General features: G+C 33.7%; 1 protein-coding gene, 4 non-coding genes and 2 pseudogenes across 5 annotated transcripts; 2 read left to right on the plus strand and 5 right to left on the minus strand.

Moving 5' to 3' along the window:
* The first annotated feature begins 1,388 nt into the window (after nt 1-1,388).
* On the plus strand, nt 1,389-1,495 carry LOC116140719. Its single transcript, XR_004129687.1, has one exon. It is a non-coding gene; the product is annotated as a small nucleolar RNA R71 (small nucleolar RNA).
* A 1,524-nt stretch (nt 1,496-3,019) lies between these two features.
* LOC116140717 lies at nt 3,020-3,138 on the minus strand. Its single transcript, XR_004129685.1, has one exon. It is a non-coding gene; the product is annotated as a 5S ribosomal RNA (ribosomal RNA).
* Nucleotides 3,139-3,454: 316 nt separating this feature from the next.
* LOC116140721 lies at nt 3,455-3,573 on the minus strand. Its single transcript, XR_004129689.1, has one exon. It is a non-coding gene; the product is annotated as a 5S ribosomal RNA (ribosomal RNA).
* A 330-nt stretch (nt 3,574-3,903) lies between these two features.
* On the minus strand, nt 3,904-4,022 carry LOC116140720. The gene has a single exon (XR_004129688.1). It is a non-coding gene; the product is annotated as a 5S ribosomal RNA (ribosomal RNA).
* Nucleotides 4,023-4,351: 329 nt separating this feature from the next.
* On the minus strand, nt 4,352-4,470 carry LOC116140722 (annotated as a pseudogene).
* Nucleotides 4,471-6,252: 1,782 nt separating this feature from the next.
* LOC116140723 lies at nt 6,253-6,370 on the minus strand (annotated as a pseudogene).
* Nucleotides 6,371-12,911: 6,541 nt separating this feature from the next.
* LOC116140678 lies at nt 12,912-14,228 on the plus strand. The gene is made up of 2 exons (XM_031426276.1): nt 12,912-12,957; nt 13,891-14,228. The coding sequence occupies exons 1-2, from the start codon at nt 12,912-12,914 to the stop codon at nt 14,226-14,228; spliced, it is 384 nt and encodes a 127-aa protein (XP_031282136.1).
* The last annotated feature ends 12,415 nt before the right edge of the window (nt 14,229-26,643 follow it).

Below are 26,643 nucleotides of genomic sequence, written 5' to 3' on the forward strand. Positions count from 1 at the left end.
CACCCCTCTAGGATATGTTATTGATCGATCAGCTAATTAGAGAGACACGGTGGTAGGCTTCACTTCTCCTAATCCAAGTTTCCTGTAGATAGAAAACGACATTAAATTTATACTTGCCCTTAAATCACATAAAACCTTATCAAAATAACAACTACTAATAATACAGGGGATAGTGAAACTCCCTGGATCTTGTAGTTTAGGTGGTAGTTTCTTTTGAATTAGCGCGCTGCATTCCTCCGTTAACATGACTTTCTTGTGTTCCTCGAATTTTCTCTTATGTGTAAGGATCTCCTTAAAAAACTTCGCATATTTTGGCATTTGTTCTAACATATCAACAAAAAGAATATTAATATGCAAACTTCAAAACATATCAATAAACTTACCGAATTGCTTTTCAAGCTTCTGATTCTTCAAACGTTGTGGGTATGGAAGGTTTGCATAGCTCGAAGAAAGTTTCTGCTCATATTTAAGCTCACCACGACCACCTGATTCATCGCCACGATGACGAGTTGGAACTTCTGATGATTCAAGATGCCGACGATCTTCTCCAATTTCTCATGCTCACCATGGCGATTGTTCTTCTACTCTTCCTTCAAATCTTTCTCTTGTTCTTGCTTCTCTTTTTCATCCTCTGAATTCTCCAAAATTCTTCCACTCCTCAAGGTGATTGCATGCACTTGTTCCGTGGGATTCTTCTCTGTATCTCTCGGCAAAACTCCTTGAACTTTTCCTATTAATATGTTATGGATTTGCCCCATTTGAGTCTCAAGGTTTCTAATAGAGGCTAACTGATTTTGGACAAGGATTTCAGTCTTCTCAAATCTCTTGCTTGTCTCTTCAAGGAACGTGGTAAGCGCATTTTCCAAGTTAGATTTTAGCTCTTGAGTTTGAGAAACAGGAGGCTGTTTATGCTCATTGTTGTTGCTCCATGAGAAGTTCGGGTGTTTCCTCCATGCCGGATTGTATGTGTTGGAATATGGATTCCCTTGCCCCCTTTGAAAATTATTGACGTAATTAGCTTGTTTAGGTTGAGCAAATAGATTCCGTTCTTGACAATCCTTGGATGAATGATTTCCTGCACAAAGTACATATGTTAGAGAAGACGATTCAATTGCATTTATCTTTAAAACATTACCTAATTGCTTCTGGATGTTTGAAAGTTAAGCAGCCAATGCGGTGTAACGGTCAACTTCGTGCATTCCCACTGATTTCCTTGTTGAAGTTCTCTTCGAGGTCCTCATATAGTTATTGTTTGCCATCACTTCAATCAGATTGTATGCTTCATCTGGTGTTTTATTGTTCAAGGCACCTCCATTTGCAGCATCTATTATGGCTTGAATAGTTGGTAGCAACCTTTGGTAGAACTTTGCACTTGCGACCAGATTAGTAAACCATGGTGAGGGCACCTCCATAAGAGATCCTTATACCTTTCCCATGCTTTATACAATTACTCACAGTCTTGTTGGTAGAAATTGGTAGTCTCACTCCTCAGATTGGTAGACTTGGCAGGTGGAAAATATTTAGTAAGGAACATTTGAGCTAACTTGTTCCATGTCGTGATGCTCCCAGATGGCAGAGAAATCAACCAAGCCTTAGTTTTATCTCGAAGAGAGAATGGGAAAAGCCTCAGCCTAATTGCATCATCAGATACTTCATTATGCTTAACTGTGTCGTATAACTCTAGAAAATTGGTGATATGCAAGTTGGGATCATCATTAGGTAACCCAGCGAGTTGGACCGACTGCTGAATCATTTGAATAATTGCTGGCTTGATCTCAAAATTATTCGCTTGAACGAGTGGTCTCCTGATTCTAGAATAGCACCCATCAACAGTAGGACTAGAGTAGTCCTTCAATGCTCTTCGAATCACTATCGCTCCACCAATTGCATTGCCTCCTATGATATCCTCATTCTCATTCTCTTGATTTTCCACATTGGGATTTATAATTCCCGTGTTAGCCATTGATTTTTCTAAGTTAGCTTGCCTCTTTTCTTTCCTCAACTGTTTAGGCGTTCTCTCGATCTCAGAATCTAAGAGATTAAGATCACCACCACCTTTTGAACGTAAGTTCTCTAGGTTTTAACTAAAAGAAACAAACAGAACAAAATAAAATAAAAATTAATTTTTAAAAACAAAAATAAAACAAATCAAATTAGCAAATAAATAGTTTGTAATGATATTGGTAAAAAAAATAGTTCCCTGGCAATGGCGCCAAAAACTTGACAAGCTATTTGCAAGTGTACGAAATCATGCAAGTAGTAAAGCTCAAGTAAACGAGTGTCGAATCCTAAGAGAACTACCTACCAAGTACCAAGTACCAAACTAGTCTATTTTATTGCTATTTGATGAAACAAAATTTTAAAAATGAATTAATGAAAAATAAAACAAACTAAAAAGTAACAAAAGCATAATTTTATTAATACTTTGGTAAAAAGATCAATATGACTAAACCTAGGGCATAGATTTCACACCAATTCAATCCTATGCATTGACAATTATTGCTAACCTAATTAAACTTATTCTAAAGGCCAAACTCCTTAATATTCCACTAACTTTCTCTCGAACAATTAGCTAATTAACCCTTAAGCAACAACCCAAAATATCTCTAAGTTGAATTTAGAAGCTAAGAGATCATTAAGTTCTATAGAATTTACCAGAGCCTCACAGATCGCGGTAACCTATCTCTAGCGTTCGCTCAATCTATGGTTTTATTACCTTCGACAAATCAAGTTTCATCTCTCGATCTCAACCCAACCCATGATATCATTCAACTCTCGGATCCTTAAGAATTGAAAGCATTACACACAATAATAAAACTTAGAATTAATGCTCAATTAAAAATCAATAACAATAGCGTCAACACATATTCATAAATTGGGCTACATCTTTAGCCCTAGAAAAGGGATTTAGTTCATAATTGCAGTAATAAAAACAACCATTGTATTCAATAAAATGAGTTCAAGAAATAAAATTAGGATTGAGGCCTCGATTGAAAAGGAAAATGTGAGGCAAAAAGGAGGGGTGCAACACGAGGACTTCCTAAGAGGTCACCCATCCTGGTACTGCTCTCGCCCAAGCACACTTAACTTTGGAGTTCTGATGGGATCCAATGCATTAGTGCTGGTATGGTCGCAATCGTTTGATATTGCACAATCTATTTATTTAAGCACACTTCCTAAGTCGTTAACGCTCTCGCTCACAGCACCGATTTTGTCGTATCGATTTCGGCTTCTCCGATTCCATTGCAAGTTGGTAAACAGTGAAACGGCTGAACACAAAAGGAAAATGTGAGGCAAAAAAGAGGGTTGCAATACGAGGACTTCCCAGGGGGTCACCTATCGTAGTGGAGGGGAAATTTCAGAAGGCGATAACATTGCGATTGGAGCGAATTTTTTTTTCGAAACTGCACGGATTGAGGCCTAGATCGAAAAGGAAAATTCGAGGCAAAAAGGAGGGGTGCAACACGAGGACTTCCTAAGAGGTCACCCATCCTAGTACTGCTCTCGCCCAAGCACGCTTTACTTTGAAGTTCTAATGGGATCCGATGCATTAGTGCTAATATGGTCGTACCCGTCTAGTATTGCACAATCTATTTATTTAAGCACACTTCCTAAGTCGTTAACGCTCTTGCTCACAGCACTAATTTTGCCGTATCGACTTCGGCTTCTCCAATTCTGTCGCAAGTTAGTAAACAACAAAATGGCTAGACACAGAAGGAAAATGTAAGGCAAAAAAGAAGGGTGCAATACGAGGACTTCCCAGGAGGTCGCCCATTGTAGTGGAGGGGAAATTTCGAAAGGCGATAACATTGTGACCGGGCATCCGATTGGAACGAATTTTTTTCTTTCGAAACTGCACGGATTGAGGCCTAGATCGAAAAGGAAAATGCGAGGCAAAAAGGAGGGGTGCAACACGAGAACTTCCCAAGAGGCCACCTATCCTAGTACTGCTCTCACCCAAGCACGCTTCACTTCGGAGTTCTGATGGGATCTGGTGCATTAGTGCTGGTATGGTCGTTCCCATCTAGTATTGTACAATCTATTTATTTAAGCACACTTCCTAAGTAGTTAACGCTCTCGCTCACAACATCGATTTTGTCGTATCAATTTTGGCTTCTCCGATTCCATCATAAGTTGATAAACAGTGAAACGGCTGAACACAGAAAAAAAATGTGAGGCAAAAAAGAGGGGTGCAATATGAGGACTTCCCAGGAGGTCACCCATCGTAGTGGAGGGGAAATTTCAGAAGGCGATAACATTGTGATCGGGCATTCGATTGGAGCGAATTTTTTTTTTTTAAACTGCACGGATTGAGGCCTGGATCGAAAAGGAAAATGCGAGGCAAATAGGAGAAGTGCAACATGAGGACTTCCCAGGAGGTCACCTATCCTAGTACTATTCTCGCCCAAGCATGCTTAACTCTGAAGTTCTGATGGGATCCGGTGTATTAGTGCTAGTATGGTCGCAACCATCAGTATTGCACAATCTATTTATTTAAGCACACTTCCTAAGTCGTTAACGCTCTCGCTCACAGCACCGATTTTGCCGTATCGATTTTGGCTTCTCCAATTTCGTTGCAAGTCAGTGAACAACGAAACGGCTGAATACAGAAGGAAAATGTGAGGTGAAAAAGAGAGGTGCAATATGAGGACTTCCCAGGAGGTCACCCATCGTAGTGGAGGGGAAATTTTGGAAGGCGATAACATTGTGACCGGGCATCCGATTGGAGCGAATTTTTTTCTTTTCGAAACTGCACGGATTAAGGCCTAGATCGAAAAGGAAAATGTGAGGCAAAAAGGAGGGGTGCAACACGAGGACTTCCCAGAAGGTCACTAGTGTGCTATCATAGGCAACCAAGATTAAAAACCTTCCTAACCTAACTACTGAACTGTAAATAGGGTAAGCAAGCGTCGATCCCACGAAGAGTGTCTAGCCGAATTTTTGATGATTTGAATAAGGCTGGAGGGTTTTGAGTAAAATAGAAAACAATCTTTGCAAAAATCAAAACAAAAACAATTCAAATCGAAATCAATTAATATAACGAAACTTGGTCTCCGTCAACATCCACCATCGGAATCTTACAAGTGATCATTGATCCAAAATTAAATCAATTCATACCTGAATATTCACTGTTGGAACTATTTTCCTATCTCTCCTTAATTGTAATTAATTAGGAAACAAGCGATCTTAATTAATCTTACCACTAAACAACCTTAGACAAGAGCTCAAGATTTAATCTAATGGCAGCCTTAAGAATTAGAGAAATCGATGAAGCTAAACAACACAAACACAAGCGGTTGTATTTAATTTAGTTGAATGTTCTTCTTAAGATTATTAATTCCTGACGCAGCAAATTATTAACCCTAATTGCTTCACAAGTTAGAGGGATCAAACAATTACGGATTTGATATCAAACTCAGCAGTAGATTGCAACAAATAATACACTAGTAGGCCTCCTAGTAATTAATTGCATCAATCATGAAGATATGCACAGAATAACATTCAATACTCAAACACAAAAATTGACATTAAAATAAAATAGATTAGATCTCACAGTTGGTTGATTCCGAGGTCTCCGTTTCCGACGACCAATTTACAAAAGCTTTAGCCACTCATGGCCATAATCCAAAAACTCAAAAAGAAAGAAAAATTCCAGAGAAGAGAAGAGAGAGAGACGTGGTCCCCTTTCCCCAAAACCTAATCTGATCTCTTTGCCAAAATCCAGTTCAAATTTGAATCACACTCAATCTCCTAAAAGGAAATATTCTAATATCCTAAAATAACATTAATCCCAATTTAATTCTAATTAATTTAAAATAAGATAGAGTCCTAAAATAAAATAGGAAAGTGGTGATTCTGAGCTGTAACTTGCGTGCCACATATCCTCAAATCTTCCAATAATAAACTGCTCAATTGATTTGCATGACAAGGCAGAATGCTCCAGGACGTCCAGTGCAGATGCGTCAACTTCAAGCTAGATTAAAACCCTGATCCAGTGAGTATATCTCCAAACTCAAAACATGAAAGTTGTAGATACATTTCTTATCGTTCCACATCATTTTAAATCATCTCAATCGGAGCTCGGATGAGAGAGTTATGCCCAGATTACGAAACAACGTTGAAACTGTCCGAATTCACTTAATTAGTTCCGTTTTACAATTAACGCCTCCATTTGCATCCTAAATCAAAATAGAATAATAATGAGTACATTTAGGCAACAAATACGTATAAAAGACTAAACATTAAGGGGGGTAAATATGACATTTTGCATTCCCATCAGTCACCCATCCTAGCACTGCTCTTACCCAAGCACACTTTACTTCGGAGTTTTGATGAGATCCGGTGCATTAGTGCTGGTATGGTCGCACCAATCTGGTATTGCACAATCTATTTATTTAAGCACACTTCCTAACTTCTGAGTTCTGATGAGATCCAGTGCATTAGAGCTTTACTACTTGCATGATTTCGTACACTTGCGATTTTGATCTCCAAAATAGTAGTTGTCATTTCTCCTTCTCTAATCCCCATAAAAACTAATTAAAGACCCTTATTTGGAGTGCTAGGGTTTGGAGGTTAATTAGGAAAGAATTAAATGCCTTAAAACCATTCAGATTCGGACTAGGAGAATACGATAACCCAAACAGGCTCGTGATCCATCGCTGCGGCGATTAGAAACGGTCGTTGCGGTGATCATTCTTTCTGTCCCACGAGTCTGGAATATTCAGAATTTGGCAATGTCATACACATGAACTTTGTAGATCTCTGAATAATCTTTCCAACGCCACAAGAATCATCGAATTCTGATTTCTATAGCTCAATTTATGATCGAAGCATGCTCATCTTAAAGGATTTTCAGGTTTTACATCGTATCTTCAACATGTCACAACTTTCTCGTTTCAACTCCGATTCTTACACCGTTTGTTCCTACTCGTCATGAATTCCATCGACATCATTCTTTTTCCTTCAAAAATTGGTTTTAACCTGAAAATACTCAAAATACACCCGTGATCCTGTAAAAGGTATTTATGAAATAATTAACTCAAATTTCACAAATTAAACACATTTTTCCATAAATAATCCAATTGAATCACTAACAAAATATATATTTTCAAGCTCTTGTCAATGATGAACATGTGGCCTGATAATTATGATGGAGTTAAAGCCCTAGGATTCTTTGTATATAGTTAGATTTACATTTACTTTAATGTCGATTTTATCTTTTCTTTATTTAAAATCTTGTTGTTTTCACAAGGCTTAGTTACAAGGATCGCAAGAGCATCTCCAGTCTCTATGGGATCGACCCTTACTCGTGCACTATGCTGCGATTGCGACTCGTGCACTTGCGAAGGATTAAACCTTGTATGTTTTTCAATATATAGCAATGAATTGGTTTTCTAGTATGTATAAATTCAAATATAAAGATTATGAAATATTAATTAACATCTTGTTCACATCCAAACCAAGCAACATCCAAATTGCAAGAATTCCGATCTCCAAAATAGTAGTCGTCATTTCTCCTTCTCTAATCCCCCTAAAAACTAACTAAAGACCCTTATTTATAGTGCTAGGGTTTGGAGGTTAATTAGGAAATAATGAAATTCCTTAAACCATTCAGATTCAGACTAGGAGAATACGATAACCCAAGCAGGCCCGTGATCCATCACTGTGGTGATCAGAAATGGTTGCTACGGCAATCATTATTTCTGTCCCACAAGTCTGGAATATTCAGAATTTGGCAAAGTCATCCACATGAACTTTGTTTCTCTCTGAATAATCTTTCAAACGCCATAAGAATCACCAAATTCTGATTTTTACAGCTCTATTTATGATCGAAACATCGAAGCATGCTCATCTTGAAGGATTCCCAGGTTTACGTCGTATCTTCAACGCGCCACAACTTTTTCGTTTGAACTCCGATTCTTTCACTGTTTGTTCCTACTCATCATGAATTCCATCGACATCATTCTTTTTCCTTTAAATATTGGTTTTAACCTGAAAATACTCAAAATACACCCATGATCCCGTAAAAGGTATTTATGAAATAATTAACGCAAATTTCACATAAACACATTTTCCCACAAATAATCCAATTGAATCACTAACAAAATATATATTTTCAAGCTTTTATCAATCATCAAACTATCGTTCTCCCCACTCCATTCTAGGGTTCATACATCATCAGGTTCAACCTAGTACTTTCATCATCTAAACTAGCTAGTGGCGTATAGCCTCGTCTAAACCACGAAGGAACCAATTCGCATAGTCACAAATCATCCATTCACAGAGCTAATCAAGATAGGCACGGCGTCTCTCGTTTATAAGGTATTACCACGACCATTCGGAATAACCTAGCGTTTCCATCAACTAAGCTAGCTAGTGGCATGTAGCCTAGTCTAGTAACGAAAACCCATTAAGCATAAGACGATCTTAAAGACAGTAACCAATCTATACCTGGGCAGGGCTACAAATCAATCATTCCACATACAATCTTGTCTCATACAATCAATTAACTAACATTAAGGTTGATCAAACCCTAATATCAACTAAAGATTGAATTAAACGCAATGAATGAATCTAGAACATAATAGAATGGATCAACAAATAGATTAACAATAAAACACAAGCCTTCAATTGGATTACATCTAATCCCTAGAAAACAAAATACAACATAAAGGAAAAGAAACAACAACACCTGGAACCATAATCATGAAGAACAAAGGAGGAGGAGAGGAAGAGAACCTCCTCTATTCTCCAAGCTCCACCTTTCCAAGAAGCCCCAAATGTATTCTCTCCCTAAAATGTGTATATCAAACCTAACGGACTAAAGCTGCCTTTTTATATTTTTTAGACAAAATGGAAAACTTGTAAATACTGGTCGCCGAAATTAGGGTTGGAAATGCGACAGTTTTACATTCGATTTGCGACACGACATAGTTTAGTTGCGCCACGGCTCGGTTTAATTGAGCCCCGATGCGTTTACGCTATGACTCAGTTTATTCCGACTCGTTTACGGCGCGGCTCAATTTAATTGAGTCACGGCGCAAAGTCGGAATTTCACACATTTACTTCTTGCCTTGATTTATCCACACTCGAACGAGTCCAGGATGTCCGAACACCAACACAAGCACGAATAATACATTCTTTTGCACCTGAATACCTGAAAAACACACAACACCCATGATTCCGAAAGATAACGAAACATGCAAGAAATCACATCATAAATCATATATTAAACCTTAAATTCCTTATAGTTTCACCCCCAAATCACTAAATAAATCCACATTTCCAACACTCAACATATATGTTTAGCAATAACAATGATATTATATAAAGTTACTTCTCTCATGGGTGTTTTGATTTCAATTTTCTCACATGTGAGAATTTTCAAGTAAATATAATAACCATAAGAAATTATAAAAAATACTCTAAATACATACTTCAACATTAGAAATAAGATGCAAAATTTATATAATAATTTTCATTTAGTTTATAGAATATACACTGTATACATATGACGTGTATAAGTTTTCCTTCATTTATACATCAAAATTCAATGAGAATGGTTATAAATATACTGATTAGTTGTTTAATATATCTGTTGGAAGTGGTTTTTTAATTTAAATAATATTGGTTTGTAACAACAAAGTTTAACTTTTTTCTCTACATTACAAAGATCAATAGTTAGTCCAAAAAACTTTCAAATAATAATCCAGTACACCTCTAAAGAGTATTATAATTATTCATTTATTTTCATTTAAAAAAAAAAAAAAAGAGAAAGAAGAATGTGTTGAAATTTTCAAGGACGGGACTAGTATAGGCATGAGAATGAATTTTGTCTCTTTTGTGCGAGTTTACATGCCCCACCTCCGACCCCTAAATTTCGAGGATGGAGATGGCTTCAAGGATTAAGTTTGGTGCTAGGGGCAAGGACAAGGAAACCACTACCCATCCCCACCCCCAGAAATTGCCAGCCCTAGTTGTGGGATGAATCAAGTAAATTAATATGTCCAATTTTATCTTTCCATTATTATTTCTATTGTTTGTGTGTTTGTTGGTCAAATAACAAAGACTTGATCTTGGATTTATTTTTCTGTTACGTTGTTTTAGTATTAATTGGTATGCAAGGTCCATTTGACCTATCTAAGATAAGGAAATATAAAATAAAATGAAAATCTGGTATATATAAAATGAATTTGTCTTAAATGTGAAAACTAACCGTACAAAATCACTAACTATATGCACACAGGAGCTTAAATATAAAGGGTAATTAACTTTTTTAGGAAAATTTTCCAAGATCTAGGTGCCAAATGAATATGTTCATAACAAATCATTCACTTACCTGGACGAAAAAAATGCAGTCAAGGATTGGATGTTGCTGTCGTCCAAGCCAGTAAAATTAAATTGTTCAAAGATCTGAACCTTTATAAGGTCATCTTGAACATATATAGAAAAGAAAGAGAGAGAGAAGTATAATCTTAGAGAAAAGAACAACTTCTCTTGCTATAGGGGAAATGAAATTATAAGATAAACTGTGAACTAGAATTAATCTAGGAATAACTTTGATGCGACTAATCAACCTTAGCAAGTGCACTAGTTGTGTTCAAGTAATAAAATGATGAGTTTGAGTATCATCCACAGAATCAAAGCGAATATTTGTAATTACTTAAACTACTTACACGTTATTTGAGAAAACGAAATCTTAGAGTGTAAAAATAACAGATTAAAAATAACTAAATTAAACAAATAAATAATGTGATGAACTTTTCATATTAATGAAGTTAGGGTACAGATTTCCCCCTAATTTGCTTGACAACTACTCTTAATACCTGTTTATGCTATGAATTGGTAGGATTCTTCTAAGGTCATTTATCCTTATTCAGGCATAATATTCAACTTAATACAGATCCCTATTCGGTTACTCTGAAATTAAGAGCATAAATTCTCAATCCCTTACGACTAATTCGCCCTATTCAGTTAGAATTAATGGACCACAATAATCCTAGAATCTCATTCGATTAATTCTAGTTTATATATGTTTGCAATGTTATTCCCATGGAACAATTATGAATATGAATTAAGCAATAAACCCTAACTTCTCTATTCGAAACCACACAAGGTATTGAATCAATCCAACATTCATAAAGCATTAACCTAAACTCTTGCACAAATTCATAAACATAAATCTGGTATTAAGAATAAAATTTGCTCAAAACATAATTAGGGTTTCATCCTCCCCTAACAAAAGAGATTTACTTCATCCTAAGAACAAAGAAATAAATAGAGAAGAAGGAAAACATTTCGATTTTAAAAGAAATAAAAATCAACTCTTAAATCTGATCTTCAGTCTTCAAGCCTCAAGAATGCGTCTTCTCCTCTCAAAATATGCAAAATTCGTCCCTTGACAACTGATCTCAATTATACTTAATACCCAAAAGAGTCTAAGTGAAAAAGGAAAGAAAAACTATAAAAACGCGCTAATAGTTTCCCCCACAACCCTGGCCGTGGCCAAATTTAAGTCACCACAGCTTAGGCCGTGTGCTGACTAGTCTCTTTGTTTTCTCTTTGTTCCATCACCATGGCCATGGTGAACTACCAGGCATGGCCGTGGCCTTCAAGACTGAAGGGTAATCTCAACTTCTTCAAGCTTTAAGTCCCAATTTCATTCCAATACTCCAATCTACTCAATCAAAGCCTAAAAAAAACACAAAGTTATCCAAATCAATAGGTAAACCATTCATATCTCAAACTTAACAAAAACAAACATAAAAACAAAGGAAACAAATAAGAAGTTAACTAAACTAACATCAAAACAACCCTAAAACACCTCAAATTATGCAATTTATCAAACTTCTCCCGAGAGATCGAATCATAAAATGAAGTATGAACTAGATAAATGGTTATCCTTTTAAACAAAGAATCCTTTAACATTAGGAATGGTATTTTCTTCTTCTCCTTAAAAAAAAAAAAAAAAAAAAAAAAAAAAAAAACAAAACAAACAAAAGTCACAAATATATGCTAACGTGAAGGCCTACCTAAGTTTAAGCCATTTTTTAAACGGATAAAATCGAGCCTAGTTCACAATTCATCTTTAGATATATATCATCCCCAATTCAAAAGTTGTTCTTAATAAGGATTACGATCCATCATATATGTGTAATTACAATAATATTATGTCTATAATGTTTTCTTAATGAGTAATACACACTGACAAATACTTCTCATTAACTTTTCTTTATAAACGCGATGTGTCAGTTCGCAATAAGTTTTGCTTGTCCAACAATGGTCTTGCCTGACCAATGCAACTGTCACGTCGTGTTTGTGAGAGAAAATTAGTGAAAAATGTTGTCGTCTATCTTTATTCTTTCTTAATTTACTAACGAACAGTCTTATAATTTATTAAATTTTTAATGGAAAGACAGATAAATGATGAATATTTTAAACTGAAACAAATTCATTATATAACTGAAATCACCCTGTATTAAAGTCACTAATCTTATCATTAATAATTTAAATGACATTAAAAAAAAAAAAAAAAAAAAAGAAGAAGAAGAAGAAGAAGAAGAAAAATATAGACTCTAATTCAAGGATGAAAGCTCGAACAAGCTTTTTGGAGATTTTTGATACTGTATTCCTTTTAGAGTTAGTAGCTTGACTTGCTATATGCTCAACATCCCTTTTAATTTTCTCTTATGTTCTGTATTATAAGGTGAATCCCAAAGTCAGGACTCAGAGCTAAGGAAAAAAAAAATTGCATTAATTAGCTTCAACAATTTGTGAGTGCAATTTTATTTTATTTTTTCAGTAAGAGAGTTATATTTTGGGACAAAAAATTGGTGATTGTACAATAAGTAATATATGTATAGTGAATAATATAAGTTGTTAAACACCATTGCCATGATTTTCATGGCATGATGGCGCCTAAGATTGTGGCTAATGGCCACATTTTGGTTGATAACTGTAAGTATCTTTATGAATTTTGTTTGGGCACATTCAGTTCTATTGTTTGCACATCATTTAGTTTAAGCACAATCATTTTTATAGCTTCCAGTTGTCATGACACTCTGTGTTTATGTGCGTACACTTTGTTAGTCTGTTTTTATGTATAACATGTGGGCACATCAGAGTCTAGTGTGCAGACAGTCAGCTAGTCACACTTTTCATACAAATGTCGTGTTTTCATTTGTTGATTAAGATATTTTTCCAGACCTGAGATATGTGTAAGTGGTCCATATAAAGATGTCAATTTCTCAGATGGTGTACTAGAAATCCATTTAGCTTTTTAGAAGTGGTTCCAAGAAAGTAATTGAAATCTTTCCCAAAATAGCTAAACTTGTAAGAGGTTGTCGGCTAGCTGTCGAATGCATTGTTGAGAAAGTTTTCTTTATATTCTTAATCAACCTTGCATTATAGTTATTATTTAAGTTTGATATTATATTATGTACTATTTGTTAGTCGCTAAAGTGGAAAATTAGAATGGTTATCTCATAGATATCAAACTAAGTTAGATTCAATTACTCATGATCGTTAGATGCTTTAAAGAGATGACATGATATTTGAAGTTCATAAATTATAGGATAGTTAAGAATCGCCCAAAGATAGATTAGTTGATCTTATAATTATGAACATAACTATGGTTAATTAATGTACTTGACTGGGTGTGTTTAGTATATCCAAAGATAACAAACATGTCTAACGAAAGTACATTTGATTACCAATTAACAAAATTGCATCAATTAAGTTTAATTATCATATATTGTTTTATCCCCCAAAGGAGATTTTCAATATACATTTATGTTTTAATAATAATAAATTTTAATATCTGAGCCTAAAATTATGTATTATGTATAAAACTCAAAGCATTAATGTGAAAGCATAATTTTGTTTTTGCAGCATCTGCTCTTCATGCCTCATCTGTTGTTAAGTTTAATGAGTTCAATTATAATGAGTGGAGTGAGCAAGTTGAGTATTACTTGAGTGTTCAGAATCTTGACCTTTCACTCATGATAGAGAAACCAATTGATCTCACCGAGAACAACACTGATGAGGAGAGGCCTTTTCGTAAAGAATGGGAGAGATCGAATAGATTGAGGCTAAAGTTTTTACGGATGATAATGGTGAGTGAAATTAAGACCTCATTTCCTACCACAGAATATGCTAGGGAATTTATGAGATTAGCCAAAGAGACTTCTCAGTCTGAGGCAGCTGACAAGTCCCGTAAAGTAGGCTGACCACCATGAAATATGATGGTTCTCGTAGCATGTCTGAGCATGTGACTAAGATGTCAAATATAGCAGCAAGAATTAGAAACATGGGTATGTTTGTGGACGAAAATTTCCTAGTTCAGTTCGTTATTAACTAGGGGTGAGCACGGGTAGGGGGTAGAACCAGAACCGGGGGGTAGAACCAGAACCGAAACTGGAACCTATCCGAAATAGGTACTGTGCGGGTAGGTTCCGGTTCCAATTTTTTGGAACCGATACTGTGCGGTTCTAGTTCCGGTTCTTGTGTATGGAGGAACCAGAACCGGAACCGGAACTGGAACCTGTAAAAAGGGCATCCTGTTTGGAACCTATAAGGGGTACCTGGTTTGGAACCGATTTTTGGAACCTGTTTGGAACCTGTTTTAGAACTTGTTTTGGAACCTGTTTTGGAACCTGGACTACAATGAAATATTTGTGAAATGTCAATAATGGAAGGTTTCTATTATTTTTCATATAAAAAAATTTAAAATAGAAAAAGTTAAATTTTTAGAATAACCTAATTAAATAAATATACGAATATAATTATACTTATTACATATAAATTACACCATATTAAAAGCTTTAATATATTATAATACATTAATATTAAAGTTTTGATTAATTAAATGAATAATTAGAATTATGATCCAATTAAAAGTGTTTTACATTTTTAATGTTATTAAAAGAATTATTTTTGAATAAAATAGTATATTTGATTGAGTAATAATATATTTAGTTATTTACTTCAATTATCAAGTTCTAAGTATATCTATAATAAATTAGTAATTAATTAATTATATATGATAAATTGATAAACATTAATAAATTTAATTACTAGTTAAATATCATACTTAATCAATTATAACATTACATTATAGTTAAATGATTACTTAATTAATTATAATTTTATAACATTACTTAATTGATTTATAGTATAATTAATTATAGCATTACATTAATTGATTACTACTTAATTAATTGACTTATAAGTTATAACATAATTAAATAGTTAATTAATTGACTTATAATTAGAAATTTAATTAATTATAGCATTACGTTATAGATTTATAGTATAATTACTTAATCAATTATAACATTTTATTATAAACATTAGTACAAACTTAATTAAATGATTAAAAATTTAATTAATTATAATATTACATTAAAAATTTATAGTATGATTACTTAATAGTTAATTCACTATAACATTACATTATAGTATGATTATATAATTAATTATAACATTACATAATTAAATAATTACTTAATTGATTATGACATTATATTATAAATATTAGTAATTACTAATTTACTACATAAACATTAGCATAATACTTAATTAAATGATAAGAAATTTAATTAATTATAACATTACCTTATAAACATTAATTAAGCATTACATTATAGTTAAATAATTACTCAATTAAATTATAATATTATTATATTACATTATATTATAATCACTTACTTAATTATAGCATTATATAGTTAAATGATTGCATAATTACTTAATTAGTTATGAATTTATAACATTACATTATAAACATTAGTAATTTACTATTTTATTACATTACTTAATTAAACGATTAAAAATTTAATTAATTATAACATTACTTTATATATTTGTAATATGATTACTTAATCAATTATAACATTCCATTATAAACATTAGTATATTAATTAAATGATTTGAAATTTAATTAATTATAATATTAAATTATAGATTTGTAGTATGATTACTTAATTCATTATAACATTACATTATACTATTATAGTATGATCATATAATTAATATAACATTACATAATTAAATGATTACTTAATTGATTATGACATTATATTATAAACATTAGTAATTAATTTACTAATTTACACAATACTTAATTAAATGATTAGAATTTTATTAATTATAACATTACATTATAAATTTATGGTATTATTACTTAATTAATTATAACATTCTATTATAAATAATATTACAATACTTAATTAAATGATTAAAAATTTAATTAATCATAATATTACATTATAATTAAACCCTAAACCCAAATAGTATATTTGTTAGGGGTGTATTTGTAAACTTTTAAGGTATTTTTGTCATTTTTTAAACTAATAGGGGGGTAATTGATTTTTTATAGGGTACCCTGGAAAGGAACCAGAAAATGCATTTTAGGTTTCGGTTCCTTGAATTGAAGAACCTGCACTATGCGGTTCCTATTTCGGTTCCTTTTTTTAGGAACTTGCACTGTGCGGTTCCGGTTTCAGTTCCCCCAGAAAATGGAAGGTACCCGAAACCGCTCACCCCTATTATTAACTCTGTACCTTCTCAATTTAGTCCATTTCAAATTAATTATAATATATTTAAAAATAAATGGACTATGACTGAGCTTTAAACTAAGTTAGTACAGTAGGAGGAAAGATTGAAGAAACAAGGAGTTCATTTAGTTAATCTGGTGGGCTCGTCTAGAGTTAAGAAGAAATCCAACAAGAAGTATGGAGAGGGCAAAAGGCCACTAAAGATTGATGAGTCTTCTGCCCAAATCCATAAGAAGGATAAGACTAAAGAAAAGTGCCATTTCCATAAGAAAGTTGGACACTATATAAGGGACTGCTCAAACGTAAGGCATGGTTTGAAAAGAAAGGTAAGCCTAGTGCTTTTGTATGTTTCGAATTGTATTTATCAGAAATTCCTTATAATACTTGGTGGATTGATTCTGCATATACCACTCATATTTCTAATACTATGCAGGGATTCCTTATGACCCAAACCATAAACGACAATGAAAGATTTGTATACATGGGAAATCGGGTGAAAGCACGAGTTGAAGTCGTTGGAACCTATCCTTTAATTTTAAGTATTGGACATCATTTAGATTTGTTTAATACCCTGTATGTACCGGAGTTATCCCGTAATTTAATATCTTTATCTAAACTTGATTTAGAAGGATATCCTTTTAAATTCGAGAATGGATGTTTCAGTTTATTTAAACATAATTTTAATTGGTTCTGGTGTGCTTTGTGATGGATTGTATAAATTACATCTTGATAGTTTATTTGCTGAGACATTTTTGACCTTGCATCATAGTATAAGAACAAAACGTGCTTCTGTGGATGAGAAATCTACTTATTTATGGCATAAACGTTTAGGCCATATATCAAAAGAAAGAATGCAAAGATTAGTAAAGCATGAAGTTTTACCTGATTTGGATTTTATTGATCTTGGCATTTATGTGGATTATTAAGGGAAAAACATACCACATCCACAGTTAAGAAAACAGGCACTAGAAGCACAGGACTCCTTGAACTAATACACACGGATACATGTGGTCTTTTGATGTACCTTCTTTTAGTGGGAAAAGATATTTCATCACTTTTATAGATGACTTTTCACATTATGGATTTGTCTATTTATTGCATGAAAAATCTCAATCTGTTAATATCCGAGAGGTATTCATTACTGAAGTTGAGAGGCAATTAGATAGAAAGGTGAAAGTAGTACTATTAGATAGAGGTGATGAATATTATGGTAGATACAATGAATCTGGACAAAGTCCAGGTCCATTTGCTAAATTCCTAGAAAGTCGAGGTATATGTGCTCAATAAACAATGCCAAGGACACTGCAACAAAATGGTGTTGCAGAAAGGCGTAACCATATGTTAATAGATATGGTTAGAATTATGTTGAGTAACTCCTCGTTACCCTCATCATTGTGGATATATGCATTAAAGACTGTTATATATTTATTAAACAGGGTTCCTAGTAAGGCAGTTCAAAAGACTCCTTTTGAATTGTGGATAGGAAAGAAACCCAGTTTGAGGCACCTGCATGTTTGGGGTTGCCCAGTAGAAGTCAAGATCTATAATCCACATGAAAAGAAACTATACTCAAGAACGATTAGTGGATTTTTTATTGGTTATCTAGAAAAATCTAAAGGGTATCATTTTTACTGTCTTAACCATAGTATGAGAATAGTTGAAACTGGAAATGCAAGGTTTATTGAGAATGGTGAAACTAGTGGGAGTGTTGAACCACGTAAAATGGATATTCAAGAAATCAGAGTACAAGTTCCTACGCCTATGATTTCTACTAAGGTTGTGGTTCCTGTAGTTGTTAGACGTTCTGATAACAATCAAGAACAACAAATAATTGAGCAAGCACTTCTTAATAATGTAGCAGTCAATGAACCTATAATGATGAACCACATGAAGTAGTAAATGAACAATAAGAAGTGACATTAAGAAGATATCAAAGACAAATGAGGTCTGCCATTGCTAATGATTATGTGGTTTATCTTCAAGAGTCAGAATTTGACTTGGGAATGGAAGCAGGTCCAATTTTGTTTTCACAAGCTCTTCAAAGTGATAATTCTTTAAAGTGGTTAGATGCCATGAAAGAAGAGTTAAAATCAATGGAATATAATGAAGTCTGGGATTTAGTAGTATTGCTTAAAGGTTGTAAAACAATCGGGTGTAAATGGGTCTTTAAGACCAAGCAAGACTCTAATGGCAATATTGAATGTTATAAGGCCAGACTTGTTGCCAAAGGTTTTACTCAGAAAGATAGTGTTGATTACAATGAGACCTTTTCACCGGTTTCCTCAAATGAATCGTTTAGAATTATTATGGCAATGGTACCCTATTATGATCTGGAGCTTCATTAAATGGATGTAAAAACTACCTTTCTGAATGGGAATTTAGAAGAAGAAGTGTAAATGGAACAACCTGATGGTTTTCCAATTGAAGGGAAGGAACACATGATGTGTAAATTAAAGAGATCAATATATGGACTGAAACAAGCTTCTAAGCAATGGTACTTCAAGTTTAATAATACCATTACCACTTTTGGATTTAAGAAAAACACTGTTGATCGGTGTATATATCTGAAGGTCAGTGGGAGCGCATTTGTAATTCTAGTTCTATATGTTGATGCATCTTGTTTGTTACTAATAATCTTGGTATGATGTATGAAACCGATAAGTTTCTCTCTAAGAACTTTGAGATGAAGGATATGGTTGAGGCATCTTTTATGATTGGAATTGAAATTATTTGTGATAGATCACAAGGATTGTTGGGATTGTCTCAAAAAGCTTATATCAACAAAGTTCTGGAGAGATACAATATGGATAAGTGCTCTGCGAGTTAGTTCTAATTCAAAAAAGTGATAAGTTGAGCCTTAAGCAATGCCACATATTGAATTGGAACGTAAGCAAATGGAGCATATTCCTTATGCATCCGTTGTCGGAAGTATAATGTATGCTCAGACATGTACCAGGCCAGACATTAGTTTTGTGGTCGGCTTGTTGGGTAGATATTAGAGTAATCCTGGAATGGATCATTGGTGAGCGGCAAAGAAAGTGTTGAGATATTTACAAGGGACGAAGGATCATATGCTTACCTATAGGAGATCTGATTATCTTGAGGTAATTGGATATTCATATTCAAATTTCACTGGTTGTGTAGACACTAGGAAATCCACATTTGGGTATGTATTTATGTTAGCTAGAGGAGTAGTTTTGTGGAAAAATGTGAAGCAGTTTGTCATTGCCGCTTCCATTATGGAGGCTGAATTTGTGGCATGCTTTGAGGCCACAGTTCAAGGATTATAGCTGTGGAATTTTATTTCAGGGCTTAGGATTGTCGACAGTATTGTCAGGGCGCTGAAAATTTATTGTGATAATGCCGCAGTAGTTTTCTTCTCTAAAAACGACAAATATTCAAAGGGTGCTAAACATATGGAATTGAAATATTTTTCCGTTAAAGAAGAAGTTCAGAAACAGAGAGCGACTATTGAGCATATCAGCATAAATTTTATGATAGCAAATCTGCTGACTAAAGGGCTGTCACCTAAGACCTATAGTGAGCACATTGAGAGGATGGGTATTATTGCCCGTCCTGACTGATTTATGATGTGTTGTATATGATTTACATTACGCTCCTCATGTTTTAGACACTCTGAACTCTTTTCATATAAATTATTATGTTATGTGTTTCTTTATATTATGTTGTTTGGTATGCATGAATGATAAAGATGACAGAATGTGTCCTTGATAAGGGGGTCCTCTCTCTGTTCCAATATACGCATAATATTTTCTTTTCCATCAGAAGAAAACAAGCGACTTACAGAAAGGGAAAAAGAGAGAGAGATACACTGCCTTATTCTACAATCTCCATTAACAGATTACTCATGGATTCAGGTATGTTTGATTGTTTTTTTATAAATAGTGAAAATGCATCAAAGTTTCAGATCTTGGGATTTAAGATTATGCAATTTTAGGGCATAGAAATATGATTATATTATTGATTCTTTGCCATTGATGGAATTGATGAAATTGCTATTAAGATTTTACAAAAGGTAGTTGCTTTCTCATCTGCTGAAGCTGAATATAGAGCTTTAGCTCACATTACTACAAAAATTGCATGGTTACAGAGTTTGTTTTTGGAATTGGGCTTAACCTTCGACACCACTCCTATCGTTTGGTATGATAATGTTAGTGCAAGAGCCTTAACAGCCAATCCAGTATTCTATGCCCGAACTAAGCACATAGAAATTGATACTCACTATATCAAACAACAAGTGTTGGCCAAGAAAGTTGCAATCAATATGTACCTTCCAAACTTCAAATTGCTGACCTCTTAACTAAACCATTATCTGCTACTCATTTCAGTGAGCTGAGAAAGAGTGAGCTGAGAAAGAAACTTACTATCATAAGCAGAGAAGAAATGAACTAATTGCTTCATAAAGGTCACATGGTGTATTGTACAGAATGATTTTATCAATAATTGTCCACATTCAGTGACACAGCTGAGAGAGCAGCTAATTACAAGTTGCTGGTTACATTGATCAGTTCTTTGTTAAAAGCTTTATTTGTTGCTAGCAGCAAGAATTTGAAGTAGTTGTCCATACTCACTGGTTACATTAATCGGTTTCAGTAATCAGTTTTACTGGTTAAAATTGTTGATGAAGAGCTGATGATTGAAGTTGCAAATTATATTGATATAATTAGTTTTACTGATTTTAAATGTTGATGAAGAGTTGCTGATTGAAGTTGCAGGTTATATTGATCAGCTTTTATTTTTAATTGAAAATGTTGATGAAGAGTTGCTGGTTGAAGTTGATTGAGGAATGTTTTAATTTTTGATTGAAAATGTTGATGAAGAGTTGCTGATTGAAGTTGATTGAAGATGCTAATTAAATTGATAAGTTCTTCGTTAAAGTTGCTGGTTACATTAATCAATTTCTGTTAAAAGTTTTGCTGATTGAAGATGTTGATGAAGAGTTGCTAATTGTAGTTGATTGCAGCGACTAACTTCAAGTTGACTGATTAGTTTTTGGAACTATTGTTGCGCGCTTAAAGGAACTGATTACATTAATCAGTTGCTGAAGTAGTTGAATTTTGGCATTTCTAAAAAGTTGCTGAACAAAAAATATTGAATACTGCTGCAGAGTTACTGCTAAGCAATGATACAATGTTGTTCCTGGTATTAAATTCAGGTGTTGCTGAAAAGAATGTTTATTGAAGACTTTTCTTGAAAAATAAATAAATAAATTGCACAGAAAAGACTCTAAAGCTACATAGTTTAGCTTGAGGGGGAATGCTGACCATAAGAAGTCAAAGGGCAAAAGTGTAGTTTCCAGCTTGTCTTTGTTATAGACAAAGTGTTGTCGTTTCAGTAAAAGAAGTAGTTGGATATAGTCAGCTTACTTCTACTCTTACTGTAATCAATCTGAATAATAACAAATCACTTCAGTCAAAGAATTATCTCTTTTTGCTTTTCTTCTTCAGATTTACACAATTGTGCTGGTGATCAATCACAGCACTTGAACAATTAAGTCCACTAAAATATGCTGCTTTTGAAAAGGGCAACAACTTTAATTAAGTTAGACAAATTTCTGGTATTTTTTCTTCAACAATTTAAAACTGGCCCAAAGGTTATAAAATAATCTACACGTGTTTATCACAAAGTGTGTGTATCAGCGTGACCACTTTTAGGCCTAACCTCAATCCCTTCTATCACGACGCCATTACGGCTGAATCCCAAGAAATAAAAAACACACCATTTCACCCTTTCCTCATCTCCATTTTCATTAAAGAACTCATCTATTTCAATCTCCATCCACCCATCTTCTCTGTCTTGAGATGGGTCTAAGAACACACTATGCTTTCCTTTTCTCTTCCTTCAAAAAAGAAACTGAACCGTACAGGTCCTTTCAGAAGCCCATTAAACACAATTTCAGCTCTCCATAGGCGGTCTAGTGACAAAATTTTGGTCTCTATCTTTACATTCATCCCTATCCACCAGACAAACACGGCTTCACAAACTTCCGAAAACCTGAAAGAAAAAAAATTAAAATAAATAAGAAATAAAAATTAAACATTAAAAAAAAAATGGCCCTTAATAATGCTATTTTTTAAAATAGTCACAGTTATTTTACATTTTCTTTTAAGTTTTTCCTATAAATACCCCATTATTTCTTTTATTTTTTTACACTCCAATTTCAATCTTCATTCTCCTTTTTCTCTCATTTTGTATTTGTATTAATTAAAATATATATAATCACTACGAAATATAATAAAATAATAAGACATTAAAATATTAATTGAATTTCAATACTTTTTATTACTTATAATTATAAATTACAAATACAAACTTAAAAGTTATGATTAAGAATTAACATTAACAATTACATCTCCATTGAAAATACAAATATACAAATACATATAATTATCACAACTTTGATTCCAGTTTACAAATATTCAAAGAAATTAATGAAAATGAAGATATATGATATTTTTTTGTTCAATCATTTACTGTGAATATTTGTAAACTAGAATCAAAATTGAGATAGTCGTATTGTATTTGTATATTTGTATTTCTAATGAAGATGTAATTGTTAATGTTAATTCTTAATCCTAATTTCTAAGTTTGTATTTGTAATTTATAATTATAACTTATAAGTAATAAAAAGTACTGAAATTTAATTAATATTTCAGTGTCTCATTATTTTATAATATTTCATGTTGATTATATATATTTTTAATTAATACAAATACAAAATGTCACTAAATATAATATATAAAATATTTTTATAATAATTATTAATAATAAATCAAAATTACCATAATTTATAAATATTAAAAAAAATTTGTAGGCTAGCCCACAAATTACGTTGGTCAGCCTGCATATTAGGCCCATGACACGACATGACACGCTATATAGCGGGCTGTGTTGTGAGCCTTCAGATTTGATGGGCCAGCATGACATGACAAGACATGAATTTCTATGGGCCTTAGCATGACATGGCCCACGGCACGACGAGTCTTGAATTTTTAGGCACGACACGACCCACCGCCGACTCTAAGGATAAGTATTGATATGACATTAAAATTTAACTTAAAACTGAGGTGGCATTAAAATTAATTTAAAAAGATGATGTGGCATGTTAAAAATTAATCAAAACACACCTACTCTTGGGATTACTCTTCCCCATCATATGAACTATTGGATAAGTTCCAGTTCTTCATTTTACTTATTTGGATAAGTCCACCCATGATGAAGGGGCGTGAGAAGTGGAAACTGTCAAAGGTCGTTTCTCACAAACCGCTCCCATGTAAAAAGAAAGTTTTTCCTTTTAGAAATGGTTACTCACTGTTACTCAAAAATACGTAAAGGAAAAATACGCTCTCTCTCTCTAAAATTGGAAAAGAAAAATACTCTTCGTGGTTTTCTTCCAGATTCAATTTATTGCTTCAGAGATAAGGAGAAGAGGTATTTATGCTGTGTAAATTCATTGTAGTTCGTTTATATATAAATGTGATTGCAATGGGTGGCTATGATCTTGGGATTACTTTAGGATATATGTTATTCTATGTTACTTCCAACATTGGTATCAGAGCCGTGGTTCATATTGTTTTAAATTCATACTATTATGTTAAAGCATCTTACTGGTTTATCAAATGCAATTCTGAATTTTTCAAATTTTGTACGTAAAAAGTTGTCTTTTTGGTAATGATAATTAGACTATTAGATTCTTTATGAAATTATGAAGAAAATGGCTTTTGAATCATAAAAAAATGGAGTTAAAATGACTTAGATATGCCTCTTTAAAGTTTCGAATTTCGTATGGGTTGATTTCCGGGTCGGTGCCAAGTTGCAGACTCGGATGGAGGTTTAAGATGACTAACGACTGACATGTCGTTTTAACTCTAGATTTATATAAGACACGTCGTTTTTTCTGTTTTACTTCTTTTTTAAAATAAAATGCAAATAGGCGTGGTTGGTTGGTGAGACTTGAACCCAAGTCTCCAAGGTTACAACCTAATTCCCTAACCACTGGGCTATTTTTGTTTTGTGTTAATTATAATGACAAACCCAATATATTCCTTTCCAGCCCAACCCATTAACCAAAATAAAAATGGGTCAAGTTGACCCGTGGACCCAACCCATATGATCAAACGGGTTAGTCAAACCCGACCCATAAGATCAAACGGGTCAGTCAAATCTGGTCAACACCTGACCCGTAAAGTCAAACAAGTCAATAGGTCAAACTCGGGTCAGGATTGACCCGATTAAATGTGAAAATGGGTCGACCCGACCCGGATTCGTGTGGGGCACGTGACAAGAGCGTGGAGTACCCTGCCGGAGCGTGGGGGTGCGTGGAAGCTCCTGCCGGCACATGAGGGAGCATGACTGCCTTTGGGCGGCGCGTGGAGCTTGTGGCTGCTTCTGGGCGACGTGTGAAGGTGCGTGAAGTATTCTAAATTTTTTTCTTTTGCTGTAATGTTACGTTATAGATGTGCAATGGTTGCTAGAACACCCGCTCAAAAGAAAATGGTTATGAACATGATTAGAACTCTACAAACTCACACATTGATTTTAAGAGACACAGAGGATGAGTTGGTGTAACTCGTAAATCATTTCATTCATGTGAATGAAAAGATTCAGGAAATTATCTGGATAGGGGGATTAAAGGAAGATGAGTTGAAATACCAAGTTCTAAGAGAGACTCTTGGTTACCCTAATCTCGTTGGTCTCTTTGATATGGTTTGGAACAAGCTGAAGGTTCAAAACTTTAAAGATGACAATAAAAATTATAAACGTTTGGTCAACAACTACATCAAGGAGTACATAGATTGGGGTGCCAAAAAGACAGTTGGTGCATCTATAGGAGTCTCCACTCGTAAAGGACATCACAAGAAACTGGGAGTTCCCTTGCCTAGGGTTAATTACAAGTTAGATAAAGACCTTAGGATAAGGATTATCAGATCCTTCCCAGTTTTAGGAATGTGGCAGTACACTTAATTTTTTTTGTTTTGGAAATTGTTTGTTTTAATTTTATTACAAGTTGAATTCTATTTAAATAATGAAATTCGTTTTATTTATTTAGTTTTCTATTTTATTAAAATTTTATGTGAATTTATGTTGAATTATATTTATATAATTGTGTCTAAATATAATTTTAGAATTGTAATTAATTATATCTATGATAATTGGAAATTGGAATTTTGGATGATGATTGTTGACATTGTTAACTTTTGATTCCAAATCTAATATACAATTATTATTGATATAATTAATTAAATGTATATGTATGTTCCGAGCATTGAATAACATGCATTATCCAACGTGCAATTTTTTTTAGAAATAACATCTGTATCTAAGAACATTGTCGCCAAACTTAATAAAGGAGAAAAATTTAACGGTGACAATTATGAGATATGGAGCATGAAAATCCAATATGTTTTAGAAGAACAAAAGGTTCTTGAAGCTCTTACTACAACCATGGAAGAGCTTGAAGAAGGAGTCACGGCTCAACATAGACGAGATCGTGCAGCTTATGACATATGGAAGAAGAAGAATTCCACTGCTCGCATCATTTTGTTGAGCAGCATGGACAATGATCTCATGAAAAAGTACTGGGATTACGAATTAGCAAAGGACATGTGATCCACACTTGCTACAAAGTTTGGCGGTACGTCCATTACCAAACTCCAGTCACTCATTATCAAGTTTGACACATATAAAAAGAAGCTTGAACATACTATGCGAGTACATTTATGGCATTTGTCAAACATGATAAGTGAGTTGAGAGATGCAGGTCATGTCCTAACTGATGAACAACAGGTTCAAGCTGTCATAAGATCATTGCCTCAAAATTGGGAACATATGAAAATACACCTTACCCACAATGAGGGCATCCGAAATTTAAAAGATGCCATACGCCATTTGGAACTGGAAGAAGATCGCCTTAATGCGAGTAAGGCAAATACTGATGTGTATATGGCTGGTTCCAATTCACATGGTGGGAAGGGATTTAAACGTAAATTCCAAGGTGGATCCTAAAGAAAAGGCAATACTGATAAGGCTCAAGGGAAGAAGAAAAGTTTTTTAAACACGGAAAAGG

The sequence above is a fragment of the Pistacia vera genome, unplaced genomic scaffold (genome assembly GCF_008641045.1).
Source record: "Pistacia vera cultivar Batoury unplaced genomic scaffold, PisVer_v2 Contig375, whole genome shotgun sequence".
In the NCBI taxonomy this organism is placed as follows: domain Eukaryota; kingdom Viridiplantae; phylum Streptophyta; class Magnoliopsida; order Sapindales; family Anacardiaceae; genus Pistacia; species Pistacia vera.

What these genes read in the sequence shown, in the direction of transcription:
- LOC116140678 (XM_031426276.1), top strand. Translation starts at nt 12,912, where the DNA reads ATGGCGCCTAAGATTGTGGCTAATGGCCACATTTTGGTTGATAACT. An exon ending in CCACATTTTGGTTGATAACT is followed by an intron (nt 12,958 to 13,890) that starts GTAAGTATCTTT and finishes TTGTTTTTGCAG; the next exon opens with CATCTGCTCTTCATGCCTCA.